Here is a 16,171-nt window from a genome sequence, read left to right on the forward strand (position 1 = left end):
AAGTTGCAAGGCAGGAACATTCTGAACTTTTCACTGCTGCAGCAGGCAGGGGAGGTGCAATTGGATTTTTTTTTTAATCCACTGCTGAGGGAGGCAGGGCAGTGCTGGAATCTTAATTTTGGGAACGGCTTCAGTTCCAATGGAGGAGACGGGTACATGGTGCAATATTGGGTTGGGGGATCACACCATTGGGGGAGCAGACCCAACGGGTCTGCACTTGGTCTAGTTAATATATAAAACTCTCGTGCCATCCGACCGGCTGCCGTCCGGATGCCTTTCTGCCTTTTGATTCGTTGACGGCTGCTCCTTCCTATCAGCTTCCAACACACTTCGAAACAAAGTTGCAAGACAGGAACACTCTGAACTTTTCATTGCTGCAGCAGGCAGGGGAGGTGCCATTGGATTTTTTTTTTAATCCACTACTGAGGGAGGCAGGGCAGTGCTGGAATCTTAATTTTGAGAACGGCTTCAGTTCCAATGGAGGAGACGGGTGCATGGTACAATATTGGGTTGGGGGATCACACCATTGGGGGAGCAGACCCAACGGGTCTGCACTTGGTCTAGTTATATATTAAAACTGTGTGCCTGCCGCCTGGCGTCCGGCTGCCTTTCTGCCTTTTGATTCGCTGCTCCTTCCTATCAGCTTCCAACACACTTCAAAACAAAGTTGCAAGACGGGAACACTCTGAACTTTTCACCTCAATGGGATATCACAGCAAGTGCTTCAACAGGAGGGGGAGGGCCAATTGGTATTGCAGTTGGAACTGCTGCAGCAGGCAGGGAGGTGAAATTGGAATTTTTTTTAAATCCACTGCTGAGGGAGGCAGGGGAGTGCTGGAATCTTACATTTGGGAACGGGTTCAGTTCCGTTGGAGGAGACGGGTGCATGGTGGAATATTGGGTTGGGGGATCACACCATTGGGGGAGCAGACCCAACGGGTCTGCACTTGGTCTAGTACTTCTTAAAAGTGTCTCCACTCCTTCGCCCCTCCTTCTCTCCCCCCTCCTCTCCCCCCTTCCCCCCTCCTCCGCGCTCTCTATAGGACTTACCGTACACTGTGCAGCTCAGCTGTCTTTCCTTCCTCTTCATCACGGGTGTGAATTTCAGACAGCGCTCCCCCACTTTCCCTGGTTCCCCCCGCCTTTGTGATGTGTGTGTGTGTGGTCGGTCGATCCAGCTTGCGGTTTCAACGCTGACGGTCGATCCAGCTCGAGGTTTTCCAGGCGAGTGCCCTCGAGCTTGAAGGTCGAAGACACTCTTCTTAACGCACGGATTAGGTCGCCACAGTGGGACAACCTCTTTACCCTACGTTCATTTCAGAGCACATCTTAGGGATCTTGCCAGAAATCATCTCATTACTCAGTGATGAATTCATTTGGTCAACATCCAAGCGCAAAATAAATTACACCAACTTTAATTAAAGACAATCTGGCTGTTTTTTCTGCATTATCTTGCTTCACCAAAGAGATTGGTGTTCAAGTGGAAATTAGGCATGGCAAGTCACAATTGAAGAGTTGATGAAAATATTTTGCCAGGATGTTTCAACATGGATCTCCCTGCCAATTTCTTATGTTCATAAATACATATCAAAATGTTTATTTCTCTACATGCCTGTGGAATATTTGCACATGCATCCCTACTCCCACCTCCCAAAATAATACCAATGCTTCATTCCTAGGTACCTAAACCAGCTGGGGTGAAGAAAGGCTGGCAGAGGGCACTGGCTGTGGTTTGCGATTTCAAACTGTTTTTGTACGACATCGCAGAAGGCAAGGCATCTCAACCGAGTGTGGTGGTTAGCCAGGTTATTGATATGAGGTTTGTGCAAGTCCCCTTCCTCGTGTGTGAGTCTGAAAAAAGGTCGTGACCCAAAATGCCACCTTTCCATATCCTCCAGAGATGCTGTCTGACCCGCTGAGTTACTCCAGGACTTTGTGGCCTATGCAAGATTCTAGCATCTGCAGTTCCACGCTTCTTCTTTTGTGTTGTCACCTCCACCCAATGTGGCCATAGGGATACCAAGCAAATGTGGTGGGTTCTTGACCTGTCAGTCAAATTCTGGGTTTGCAGGATGTCCTTGCTGTGTATGCAAGTGTATTTGCCCACAGTTACCTTTCAGTGTGTGCATGTTGATTAGGACCAGCACTTCAACAATGTACTTTCAACAATTACTTTATATTTTTCCACAAGCCAAAGATTTGCTGGTTTGCTAATAGGCCATAGGTCGTCCCCAGCTTACGAATGCACATGCATACAATCAAGACCAGCGAGATGGATTTGCAATGGGGATGTGGGCATCTTCTGCCATCAGGGAAGTCACTGGGTTCACAGCCATATTTCCAACTTGCAAACTGTTAGGGTTAAATAGAGTGTACAACAATGAAACCTTGCTGTAACCCTGTTGAGAGGAAAAAAGAAAAAGATTAGTGCAGATGTGAGTTTGATGGTCAGTATGGACATGCTGGGCCAAATGGCTTGTTTCTGTGCTCGATTAAGAGCCTGTTCCACTTGGGCGTCATTTGCGCGTCACACAGATGGCGCGCAAAGAGTTTGTACATCCCAAAATACTGGGGCACCGCACGTGACCGCGCGCCACTGCCTACGTCACCACGCACCATGCCCAGCACATCTCCATTAAACTTTCCCTCTATCACCATATAGTTATGCCCTCTAATGTTGGATATTCCCAACCTAGGAAAAAGGTTCTGCCTGTTTACCCTGTCTGTGCCTCTCATAATTTTATATTGTCTCCCCTCGACCTCTGGCATTCAGAGAAAACAATCCAAGTCAATCCAACCTCTACTTATAACTGGAACCCTCTGCATTCTGGTAAACCTCCTCTGCACTCTCTCACAAAGTTTCCATTAAATATATCAAGGCTGTATGCCGCGACAAATCACCATGTGGTAAGTTTTACTTTCTAACCACAATTGTAGGTATAATAATAATAATAATGCATTGTATACAATTTTCTCCCGAATTTCCCATTGGATTATTAAGGATATAGTTTTTAATTCTGCACAAAAATATTTTCAATTCTTGATGACATAATATAACCTCATTTATAATATTTCAGATTATGTGTTAGAGTCAGATATGATATTTTCCCAAATCTTCAAAATGAAAGAAGAACACGGTGCAGTTATCATGCACAAACAAAGCTTGTTATTTTGTCTTTTGTATATCGCTAGCCCAAAAAGACACCGCTTTGTCAGCAGGGCAGTGGCAATTCATTAACAACGGAATGATAATGCCATTTCCAATTGAAATTTTATTTTCACTTTAATTTCCTACAGGGATGAAGAGTTTTCAGTGAGCACTGTATTAGCTTCTGATGTTATCCACGCTAACAGGAAGGATGTTCCTTGTATCTTCCGGGTAAGTGGTGGGATCGGGGGGGGGGTGGGGGGGGGAGTAATGATCATCGGTGGGCTTACAGTGAGGCTTCTCAGCAGAATGTCTTATAACTTTTGTTCTACCCTCACATCAGTACATTTGAACAGTGATGTTCAAACCTTGTGGGTTTTTTCAAATATTTTTATTGTGTAATTACAAACAGTGCAGTTTTCTTTACGGGCACAGATTTGTTTGTGTTTCCAATAAAATAATTTACTTTCCACTATTTTTATCGGATACTTTCTCGTTGTGCAATTAGAACAGTAAAGCACAAGAACAGGCCTTTTGGCCCACAATGTCTGTGCCGATCATCTCTTATCTACCTGCACATGTTCCATATCCCTGTTCCATTCCCTGCATATCCATATGCCTTTCCAAAGATCTCTTAAAGCCCATTATCATATCTGCCTCGAGTATCAAGTCCCTCAGCATGTTTTAGGCACTTACTACCCTCAGTGTAAAAAACTTACCTTACACATCTCCTTTAAACTTTTTCCATCTCACCTTAAAGCAATGCCCTCTAGTATTAGATTTTTCCATCCTGGGAAGAAGGTTCTCACCTTCTTCAAAAAACTCCTCAAGTTAGTAAAACACAACCTGCTGTGTACAAAGCAATGCTGACTATCCCTAATTAATTCATTCTCTCCACCTTAATGCTCTTTTAAGTGCCACAACAGCGCCTCCTTCTTAATCTCAAATTGCCCTTGCATAGTAGTATTCTCCACACTGATCTCACTGTCCTCCATGCCCTTCTCCTTGGTGAAAACAGATGCATTCATTTAATACCTCGTCTACATGCCGAGACTCCAAGCACAAATTTCTACACACAACTAGAATTCAAACACATTAAAAAAACTATGCACGTATCAATTTGGTATAATTGTCATTTATTGATCCTTTAAAGTTCCCTGGCTCAGGAACTCGATGCCTCAGAGTCCTTTTATTTCATCTTAAGTGCAATTATTAGTTGCTTCCCTTCCTTGCCTCTCTCTAATTTTCCCCATCTTGTTTTCTTTTCATTCTTTTCTCTGTCATTTCACTGTCTCTCTCCTCTCATGATTTATTTATTTTATGTGTCAGTTCCTTGTTGTATGAGCCTCCCTCCCACTCTTCTCCCACTTGAGCACTCTTCCTCCTCTCTCTCTGTCTTGTCCTCTCCGTCGCTTTCTCAAACACACACGCCCATGCGCACGCACACACTCTGTGTAGGAGCCATTTATGCTTAAGTCAATATATTACAGCCATGTCTAGATATTTCTAGTTTTATCTGTTTTGGTATGTTTGTGGGTTCATTGCCATTACACACTGACGCACACACCATATCTAGCCTATTTGTTGCTGTTGTCTCTTTCCTTCCACTTCCCCCCATTAGCCACAGCCAACCCTGTTGCTGCTGTAACCTTATCACAGCTCTTGCAGTCGCCTGCTCTCACCTTGAGAGTCTGCATTAAGTACAAGCTGTAAGACTCAGCAGTGAAAGGCCAGCCAGGTGTTCATACCCAGCCACAAGTGCAGGTAATACCAGCTCATCTTCATGCTACCAATAGAATCTACTGGTGAGCAAGTAGCTCCTGAGAGTTGGCTATTAGGTGCATTTGATTGGAACCAATGGGCTGTCATGGAAAATCTGCACAATTGGCTTTGTTCTGCCTGGGTAAAACAAAGTATGATAGCCTACGAAGTGAAACAATGCCAGTCGCTCCCAGTGTTCTTAAATACATGTTTGAAGCTGGTTGGGAGTACATTTTTCTTGTTTGTGCTGCATATTCTTGCATCTTGCTATGTGTTTTCACAAAGTTTTCAGTAAAGAATTGTATTGGAATATTTTCTGCCTTCAGCCTATGTGCAAATGTTTGTTAACTAAAGCATTGCGATTGTAAAGTCTTGTCTGCATAAACATGTAAACAAAACACAAAGTACTAGAGTAACAGCGGATCAGAACATGGATAGGGGACGTTTTGAGTCAGGACCCTTCTTCAGATTGATTAAAGTAGGGGGGAAATTGCTGTAACAGAGGTGTGGGTGAGACAAAGCCTGGTAAGTGATAGGTGGCTACAGGTGACGGAGGTTGATTGGCAGATGGGTGGACAAAAGCTAGAAATGAAAAGGAGACCAAAGACTGAAGGCTTCTTCCTGGTTTCTCCCGTCCACCCTTCTGTCTTTTGTTTTCTGGCCTTTGCCACCCAACTGCTATTAAGAAAAACCCTCACCTGCATTCACCTTTCATTCACCAGGCTTTGTCCCCCTTCTACTTTTTTCCCATCTTTCTCATCTCAAAATGTCACCGATCCACGTTCGCCAGAGATGCTGTCTGATCAACTGAGTTACTCCAGCACTTTGCTTTTTTGGAAACCTGCATCTGCAGTTCCTTGTGTTTGCTTAACATGTATCATGTCTATAATTTACGAGCTAAGCCAATCAACATAGGAGCAATATTATTTTGTGTGTCTTTTTGATGCTCTGCATGACTCTTAACATGAGGAAGGGAAAGGGAAACTTGATCCTGTTTTCTGTCATTGATGCTGAAAGACTTTTTGATCCACAGTTTAAGACTTCTCTTTTACATTGCCTCATTCCTGCCGACTGTTCGACAGATGCCAACATACTCTTGTTTCCAAACAAATGTAGTTGCTCGTTATCTCCTGGTTTTATCAAGCGTTGTCCTATTTTTAAGCAAAGTCATGTATGCAACCAGACAAAGTATGGCTCTAAATTGTACTTTCCATTTTTTTAATCATAATTAAAACTGCTTATAAGAACAAGAACAGGCCATTCATTCTCACATTTGTTCTCCCTCTCAGTCACTTCATATCCAGAAGGTTCCTGCATTTCTACCACATTTACGTGCCTCATATCTAATTTCCACTGCAGTTTAATATTAGAAAGCCGTTAACTGTCTTAATGGCTATTGTAGTGTCAGTGGAGGCAAAAAGCCTCTACTTTCTGCTGGAAACATTCAGCAGGTCAAGCAGCATCTGTGGAAAAGAAACAGTTTAACATTCCATCAGAATTGTTAAATAGTGGATGTAAGTTACAGTGAAAGTGAGGGGTTGGGTGGATTGGAGAAAGGGAATACAGTGCCCTCCATAATGTTTGGGACAAAGACCCGTCATTTATTTATTTGCCTCTGTACTCCACAATTTGAGATTTGTAATAGAAAAAATCACATGTGGTTAAAGTGGGTCTTTGTCACAAACATTATGGAGGGCACTGTATCTCTGAAAAGGTGAAGTAAAAGTTGACGGATGGAGGGGACGGGTTTAGAGGTTATCCCATCTGCATGTTAACTTTTAACTCGTTTGCACTCCTTTCTTGTATTTTATGTTCTCTCTGTGGGCCCCCAGTATACTTTGTCACTGATGTAGCTGAACTGTTATCATCGAAAAATTATTGCCCCACCCTTCATTCCTATAAAGTCACCTTTCTGTAAGAATCAGTGTGATCCCCTGTTCTTTTGATCCTCATCAAGGGTGGGGGGGGGGGGGAGAGATATAATATATTCTTCCTATTTTTTGTTACTTTTATGACTTTTGTTTTTTACTATGCGTACTTTATATTCCATGTCATTACCAAAGTGAAGAAGCTCAGTTATTTAGTGTGAGTTTCAGAGGCAAACAGTAAACCTAGCACCAAAAGATCCACCTTTTCCCATAAGTTAAAGGTTAAGTACAGTAGGACTCCAATAATCCACTGTCCAACCATTCAGAAATCTTACTGCCTGCTATCTGTCTTACAAGATGTTTGTCGAACCACCCCCTCCACATTCACTGGACCCCAGTTCCCTCGCTCTCTTGAAACTCACCTGGTTCTGTTTCCCCAGTTCCTGCCCGGCTCATTAGAAAATTATTCTGTTTGTTATCAGTAAAAAGAGTTTGGAGCATGAGTTTACTGTGGGAATGGTATCGCAGTTTATCATGGAGTCTGTATTCTGTCTTACCTACACAAGAGTGTGAATAGCTCCGATGTTATTTCTAGGTGATGCTTTTGTCGATGTGTTTTTGCCTCCTGTGCCATTACATTTTCCTGCTCCAACACTGATATGCTTGACCTGCTTTAGAAAAGATTGTCAATTAAATGATCAGTAATTAGTTTGAGGAAGTACCCAGGAATTATTTTGTCGAGATGCTAAAACCCAACCTTTCTCATTCATATCACCTTACTCACTCATGCTAGGAATTGAATAACTTCTGTGAAACTTGTTCTTCACTATATTTTTTGAGCCCTCTGAATTCATTACCCTTGCTCCTACTCCTTCAAGCCCCTTCTGACAGGTGCATCTCTGATGTAGCTTTTCTCTTCTCTGCCCTAGGTTCCGCTAACAGCAGAACCGGGTAGGTGGGTTGGGCCCATTAAACAGACCCCGAAACTCCATTCCACACGTGATCGTAAAACTGCAACTCATATTAAGGTATTTTTTACTCTGTGTACAATGAATGCTGTTCCTTCCTCATGGAGATTATGCTTCCATTTCTTTGGAATCTCCTGGTAGGTAATCCTTGATACTATAGACTTTCCAAGGACTACTTAACCAGTAATCATGCCTAAATATAATGCACCTCCTGTTTTTACTCTCCACACACATACATCTTAAAGGTTCTTCCTAAAATACTTCATGGATGTCTTTTTTCTTCCTTTTTAACATCTTCTTTCTATGGGCCCATTGGGACTACCTAACCCTTGAGCAGCAAAGCTTCCAATGAATTTGTTTATCTGAGGATCCGGGAAGTTACCAGTAGCTAACGTTCTAATTAGAATGAAGCCATAACCACGGTAGGAATGCAATCTTGACCATAAGCTGGTTGGTGTTTAATGATTCCAAAATTAATGGCAGTAAGCTACTAAACATGTACAGTTTTTCCCTTGAGAGAGTGAATGATCATACAATCCATGTCCGAGTTGGGAAACACCATCACACGTTGGATTGTGATGCTTCAAGAAGAAGGCCCACTGCACTTCTCAGGACATCTAATATAGACATTAAAAGAGGTCATGCCTTAGCCTTTCAATTCCAGCATTCTACAGCTCCAACCACTGTGAAAAATAATTATGTATAGATGTCTCAGTCATTGTTTCATTATTTGAGACCATATGCTCCTTCGGTTGACTATTATTACTATTGGAGTGAAGTTTTTCCTTAGTGTCCATCTGTTGGAAATACAGAGCACAATCTAAAGCTAATGCAGCGAACGACTGGTGTGGAGGCTTTGCATTAAGTTGTAGCATCGCTGAAACATGCCCAGCCCTATGCCACAAGAGATTTTCTGCCACCCTGACATGACTGCAATGGCAACGCTGCACTATAGATTTGGCCAACTCTCTCCCTTACACATCCATTGGCTATTTTTTGTTGTTACAATTACAACCTCCATGAAGTATGATAGAATTGTCGTGTCATCGTGCTGAAGGAAACTGTTCACTTCATCGTTTTTGTGCCACATAAAGTACAGTGCTCATTATGTGTTATATGTTCTAACAACAGCTTTAATTGCTGAACCATGTGATTGTCATTGTGCAGCAGTTGTATCGTAAATGTAAAAATTTGATTTTTATGTAGTTTTACCAAGTTTTGAACGCTCATGGAAAAACACTCAAACTTTAATACCATTTATGGTCAGGTGGAGTGATGTGAATGCAAAGTTACTTGTAAGGCTGTCACATTTTGATGCCTGATGTTTGCCAGATCTCACTGCTGGCTCAGAGATACTCGAGATTATTTCAGTTGAAGAAGAGGAATATTGGCAGCATAAGCATGCCCAAGGTTTATTAACACTTACTGGTAGTGGAGAGACATTACATAATGTTTTCTCCGGAACATTGGAGGCTGAGAGAAGACCTGATCATTATAATTATATAATTATGAGGCAAAGACAGGGTAGGTAGTCAGAATCATTTTCCAAGGGTTGAAATAACAAATGCTAGAGGGCTTAACTTTAAGATGATAGAGGGAACACTTCAAGGAGATTTACGACAAGTTTTTCTTTGCACAAAGAGTGGTAGGTGACTGAGACACACTGCCAGCATATGTAGTGAAAGCGGATACAATAGCACCATTTAAGAGGCATTGAGACAGATACACAAAGGGGCAGGGAATGGGGGACATAGCCAACATGCAGGCAACTGTCAGCATGGGCCAGAAAGTGCTCCTGTGCTGCAGTGCTATACGTACAGTCCTGTGCTGCAGTGCTATACGTTGTAACTGCCACTTCATGAAGTATTTATCCAAGAAGTGAACAAAGGTGTGGACATCAATGACAACATGTGGCACGAATTAACTCGTAACCTTCTGCAGAACACATCACTGATAATACAAAATGAACCAAAAAAAGCTCAATTTTAGAGATTAGGTACTGACATCAAAAATGAGGTTGTTGAAATCCACGAAGAATTTGCTGGGGAAACTCAGCGGATCAGGCAGCATCTGTGGAAGGAATGGACAGACAATGTTTCCAGTCAGGACCCTTCTTCAAACTGATCTAGTAAGGGGGAGAAAGCTGGAAAGGAATGTTGTGGGCAGGGCAAAGCAAGTGATAGATGGATGCAGGTGAGGAGGGGGGGGGGGTGTTATTGGCAGATGGGTGGAGATAGTGCCATAATCTAGAGGTGAAATGGAGACAAAAGGTTTGCACCTCGCATAAAGATGGTTATTGAGGTCCATTATCTCAGTCCCAGGACACAACTACAGCTGTTCATATGGGCAGAATTCTAGTCTCATCATCAATGACCTTTTCTCAGAGCAAGGTTAGAAGTGGAATTGTTTGCAAATTGGAGTTTTGTTTGCAATTAGTTCCTATGGTACCTGTTGACACCGGTTGTTCATTATCAGTGGCAGCCCATGATAAATGTGAACAAGATAGTTTTTGGAATTGCACTGGCCATTCAACGTGGAGACATCACTGCAGAGATTTAGAGGTTTTCTATGTTTTGTGTCCATATTGGTCAGTGGCCTGCAAAGGTGCAAGGCAGAGGAAACCGTATCAACTGCATCAATACAAATAATCATCAGCTGAGCAATCCAAGGACTGAGCAGGAAGGGGTTTCTGATTAGATCACCAGACAGTCAATTACTTAAATTGGCGATGTAACGATTTAAATACAAGCTTGAAACGCAAGGGGGCGGGTGTTGTAATGGTTTGTAGATCATTTTAAGCTGTAAAAATGATGACGAGGCTCCTCCTTTAATTCCAAACACATCTGCTCTTTGTAGGTTACAGCTTCCCAGATGTCAACGTCCAACAACAAATGTTCGATCCTGATACTGGCTGACAGTGAGAATGAGAAAAACAAGTGGGTGGGGGCTGCTGAACGAGCTGCACCGGATCCTGAAGAAGAACAAGCTGAAGGACAGATCCGTTTTTGTTCCTAAAGAAGCCTATGACAGTGCCTTGCCACTGATTAAGACAACGCAGTCAGCCGCTATTATAGGTAGGTGGGGGCTGACAGCACGGAATCTCGCTGAAGCTGCTGTCTTGTGGCATAACACTCAAATACTAATTAATGCCATATTCACCCACAGAATAAAACTAGTCACTGCACAGGTTCACTCGCTGCAAAGTACAATGGAACATTCTGACACCATCAAAGCTACTTCATCAATAAATTATTTTACTGCAATATGTCAAAGTCTTTTAGTCAGCAGATTTTGAAGATTTATTATCATATATTTCTGTGTCCATGGTGACTCTTGGTCAATAGATTAAGGCCCCACATCTAACTGACAGTTTGAACAGTACTGAGGAAGTGAGCTCTTTTTGTTGAGCTGTGAGTCCGGCCCACATGAAGAAATAGTAGAGCATCACGATCATCCCAAGGTTCTGGCCAGCATTTACCAACAACACCTGTCATTAATCCAGTGATTGTAGTTGGTCCTCTCTTTTTGTAATTTGTCCACCTTGTTAGATAACAGAACAAGAGTGACAATATATCAGAGTTAGTTCATAGAATATGCAACATAGAAACAGTCTGAACAATTTTGTTTTTGCTGGTCTGGTATTTCACCTACATTTTTTTTAATTGTTTTTTCCTATTTCTCCTCATGGTTGTTCTTTGGCTGCTTTTGGACAGCCTGAAGTTGTGAAATGTCAATACTAGTTTGATTTTTCCTCCTCTTTCTCCTCTCTCGACCCCAACAAATGACCGATGAATGTAATGGAATGCAGTTTATAAATATTCCTATTGAATATCTAAAAGACAATTTTATATTTTAGATAACTATCCTTTCCAGGTTACCGGCGATATTAAAAATCACTCAGCAACTGGGGATGATATGTTAGTGGATAACTCATGGGTATCACAGCTAGAAATGGTGGGTCATAGTTAATTTGGAGAGGAGAAAGTAAGTCTCAGCACAAACATGCAATGTATTTACAGAAGTGTGACAGACTGTATCTGACTGTTTTATGAGGGAGGGCAAGTATCGAAGCGGTTGTACGTGCACTATTAGATATATTCATAGTTCCAGATTTATTAATGTTTGCACTAGTTAGAAAATATGAATGACCCAACAAGCCTATTCTTGCTAAGTTTCACATTAACCCCATGCTGCAATGCATATGTAACGTGAAATAGTAGACTTCAATAACTCACAGACCACCTCAGGAAGACAAAATACAGAATGATAAGACCATTGGGAGCATCCCCCCCCCCCCCCCCCCCAAAAATACATCAAAACAGGGAGGGTTAATGGGCATGTGAAATACGATATGTTGCAGGGTTACTGAGAAAAGGAGGTGGAATGGGCCTGATGCGATTGCTCTGTGAGGAGTTGATAGGAATCTGATGGACCGAAAGGTCTCCTAAGTTAGCAAGTACTCTGATCCCGCTTAAAATTCACATGTGGAGGCTCCCACCCGAGCCAATAGTTCTGGTTCTGAATTCACACCCAGTAGTGTTCAGAGCTTTACATTTAACTGGAACCAGCTACTTGGTGTGTGGGATCTCAACAGTGATCGTAGCGTTGATTCTAAATGGTCAGTGTGTGGTGAGTTTTCCCAGTCTGCTGTGATTTAAACCTGCCACATGAAGTCAGGTTATGGTGTCACTGCAGTGACCTTGGGCTTTGAGTGCTTTAGTCTCAACTCGTGGAAGCAACATTTGCTCCGATTTAAAACCTGAGGCGATGGGCCAATATGAGCGGCTTCCAACAGTGGTAATAACTCTGACTTTAACTTCTCGCATTGGCTCCGTGTGTAGGCTGTCAGTCATGATAATAGTTCTTATTTATATCTGGAGCAACAATTTGGCAAATGCTAGCCTTGTATTTTCACTTGGGCAGAGTGGCATTGGGTGTTGGTGTCAGCAGTGAAAATAGCTGGGATTTTAACCCAAGCATGGACTCGGTGTGTGTACAGGCTCCCAGCAGTAAAAATATCTGGGATTTTAACACACAGTAATTGCAGACTTAATGTAGCTCAGTTATTGGAGCCCATTACAATTTTAGTTTCCAGCCCATTTTTGACATGAAGCCCATTGAAATAATGTGGATGTCACTGAAGTAGAAGTTGAGCTGCTGGTGGTGGAGCAAGCACCCCTTTAATTACTTTCCCACCAGTCACGTTTGTCTTATGGAGACACAAAATATGCTAGAATCTGGAGTAAAAAAACAAAGTGGCTGGAGGAACTGAGTGGGTCACGCTGCAAGCATGGAGGGAAATGAACAGGCGCCATTTCGGGTCGGAACTTTTTTGGATCAGAAGTCTAATCAATTAATTTTATCTTTGAATTAGAGAAATCTTCCAATGGTGCCTCATGTAGACATAATCAGACTGAAGAAGCCATTATTAATAACATTGACATAAACTGGAAAGGTTTAGAGGGAACAAAGAAATGCAGATGCTAGTTAATACACAAAAGGACACAAGAAGGGTCCCAACATAAAACATCACATATCCATGTTCTCCAGAGGTGCTGCCTGACCTGCTGATTTACTCCAGCACTTTATGTGCTTTAAAGTTTAGATGAATATGGGCCAAATAAAGGCAAATAGAACTAGCTTAGATGGGCATCTTGGTTGGCATGGACATTCAACCGATGGGCCTGCTTCAGCACTGTATGACTATTGACATTGACCAAAAATATGGTCAAAATAATTTAGGTTAAAAAGGGTGAAGAGCAGTAGCTTCAAGCCATGCCTGAAAGGCAAGTAGCTCAATAGTGAAATGCACGTTGCCTGTGGAGATCTGACAGATACAGACTGCTTGGGCAAAATGTTAATATGTCCTGCGGACTGATACCTGGCTTGCCTTCTGCGGGAAATGTTAATTGGTGATTGTAAGCAATTCTTGCTGTTCCAGTTACCGAAAACTGCACAAAACAGCATTAGTCTTCCATTCATTTGTCAGGGAGGCTACATAACTGCTGATGTGGAGATAAAGAAAATGTGCGTTGCTCCAATACTAATTCAGGTTGCAGCTGAAATGTGCTGTTGGATTCAATGTGAGAAATTATGGGGCGATTAAGGGTGGCACAGCAGTAGAATTGCTGCCCTACCATACTGGAGACCCGGTTTCTATCCTGACTACGTGTGCTCTCTGTACAGAGTTTGCACATTCTCCCTGTGACAGCGTGGGTTTTCTCCGGGTGCTCAGGTTTCCTACCACATTCCAAAGAAGTACACGTTTGTAGGTTAATTGGCTTTGGGGAAAAGAATTGTAAAATGTCCCTAATGTGCAGGATAGTGCTAGTGTTGGTTGGCGCTGACTCGGTGGGTCGTAGGGCCTGTTTCCTCGCTGTATCTCTGAACTAAACTAAACTCTGACATTACTTCAAAATATTATATTGACTGGTCAGAAAAAAACAGGGTATTAGAGAGCACAGCAAGTAGTCCTGCTGCCACACACATCCCGTCACCAGGGTTCAATCCTGACCCTGTCTATGTGGAGTCTGCATGTTCTCGTTATAGCTGCATGAGTTTCCTCAGGGTACTCCAGTTTGCACTCATCCTCCAAAGACATATAGGTTAGTAGGTTATTCAGCCACTGGATATTGCCCTTAGCATGTAGGATCCGAGAGAAGATGGTTACAGTGGGGCTAGGATAAAATGGGATTAGTGTAAGATGGATGTTTTATAGTTGGCATGGACTTAATAGGTCTAAGGGCCTTTTTCTGTGCTGTCTGACACCATGAATGCAAGGTAACAATTGTTCCCTTTATTGTTATTTTATTCCAGATCACGAAAGAATAGCACTGGGAAATGAAGAAGGTTTGTTTGTAGTGCACGTCACCAAAGATGGTGAGTCGTCCTAACCATGTACCTTCACTGAACAACTCCGGTACCATTCTCTATGTCATAGATTATCATACATATATTACAACTCATCCTCTTCATTATCAACATCAGCACAAAATGCTTTTAGTTTTGGTACCTCAGAGGTTTGTTCACGATCATGTAATTTAATTCTAAGGTTTCTCGTTCTTTCCCATGAAATCTTCTTGTGGGAAAAAATCAAAATCTAATGCCAGATCTGGGCAGTCCCCGGGAATTGGAGACTATACACTTGAAATAGTCAGTGTGGCTTTCAGTGGGAATACAAATTCTTGCATAAAGATTATGAACTCTTCCATTAAAAATTATCCAAGCAACCATGCCAAAAAGTTCTAAGTATCTCAAACAAATGTAACTGCAACTAAGTTTGAATTGTCACGTGGAAAGGGAACAAAGGTGCGGTTGATAGTTGCGTCACAGCTGAGGAGCCAGGGTTCGAGTGGTTTGATGTCATGGAGGTAACGTGGACTGTCTTGGTGTAGTTATACTGTGTGAAGTGAATGAATGAATGAATGAATGAATGAATCTCTTTATTGTCATTGCACATGGTACAACAAAATTTAAAAATCAATCCCACGGTGCGATTCACAAGAGCAATTTTAAATATATAAGAAAAGGTAAAAATATATACATATAAAAAAAAATTACAGATAAATAACAATAGCAGCTGAGGTAGAACCATTCACTTGAATGTGAGTGTTATTACTTATTTTGAATTCTTAAGTTCACGTATGGCTATGGGGTAGAAGCTGTCTCTGAGTCTGGTTGTGCGAGTTTTGAAAGACCTGTACCATCTGCCAGAGGGCAGCAGGTGGAACAGGTTGTGTCCAGGGTGGGAAGGGTCCTTCAGGATGTTAGACATTAGATGTTGGACAGGAAGTTAGACATGACACCAAAGTTGCAAGCAGTCCAGTTTGAAAGTAGATTGTTTTTTGAACCTGAATCATTTTCTGATAGTTGGTGGTGTAAGTGAGTGGTGTTGAAGTTGGACTGGATGTTGTCATGTAAATAGAATCTGACACAAGGGTTTCTGGATGTTGTCATCGGGAAGTAAGTAGGTAAGAGGTTGAGGGACAGCACAGGGGCACAACGGTAGAGTTGCTGCCTTACAGCGCCTGAGACCCGGGTTTGATCCAGACTATGGGTGCTGTCTGTACAGAGTTTGTTCGTTCTCCCTGTGACCATGTGGGTTTTCTCCGGGTGCTCCGGTTTCTTCACACACGCTAAAGAGGTACATGTTGGTTACTTGGTTTCTGTAAATTGTAAATTATCCCTAGTGTATAGGATAGTTATTGGGCAGAGGGTGATTGATGGTCGGCATGGACTTGATGGGCCGAAGGACCTGTTTCCACACCGTGTCTGAAGTCTAATGGTAATAATACCAAGAAATGCTACTAACTGGTATTCTGTCATTACGACTGGAAAGGTGACAATGAAAGCAGGAGGATGGTGTAGTTAACAGTACCAAGGCAGGTGGCTGGTTGATAAAATGAGGGAAAAGATTGTTTTCACAA

The 16,171-nt window shown here is 42.3% G+C and overlaps 1 protein-coding gene across 1 annotated transcript in view; it reads left to right on the forward strand.

Moving 5' to 3' along the window:
• The window catches only part of LOC129697513 (serine/threonine-protein kinase MRCK alpha-like), a 308,786-nt gene that overhangs the window by 265,617 nt on the left and 26,998 nt on the right, over window positions 1-16,171 (forward strand). Inside the window, 5 exon segments of the mRNA XM_055636147.1 lie at window positions 1,680-1,819; window positions 3,298-3,379; window positions 10,602-10,688; window positions 10,690-10,819; window positions 14,562-14,624. Of these exon segments, the coding sequence (XP_055492122.1) occupies window positions 1,680-1,819; window positions 3,298-3,379; window positions 10,602-10,688; window positions 10,690-10,819; window positions 14,562-14,624 (502 nt within the window).

This window comes from Leucoraja erinacea, chromosome 5, assembly GCF_028641065.1.
Source record: "Leucoraja erinacea ecotype New England chromosome 5, Leri_hhj_1, whole genome shotgun sequence".
NCBI classification, from domain to species: Eukaryota; Metazoa; Chordata; class Chondrichthyes; order Rajiformes; family Rajidae; genus Leucoraja; species Leucoraja erinaceus.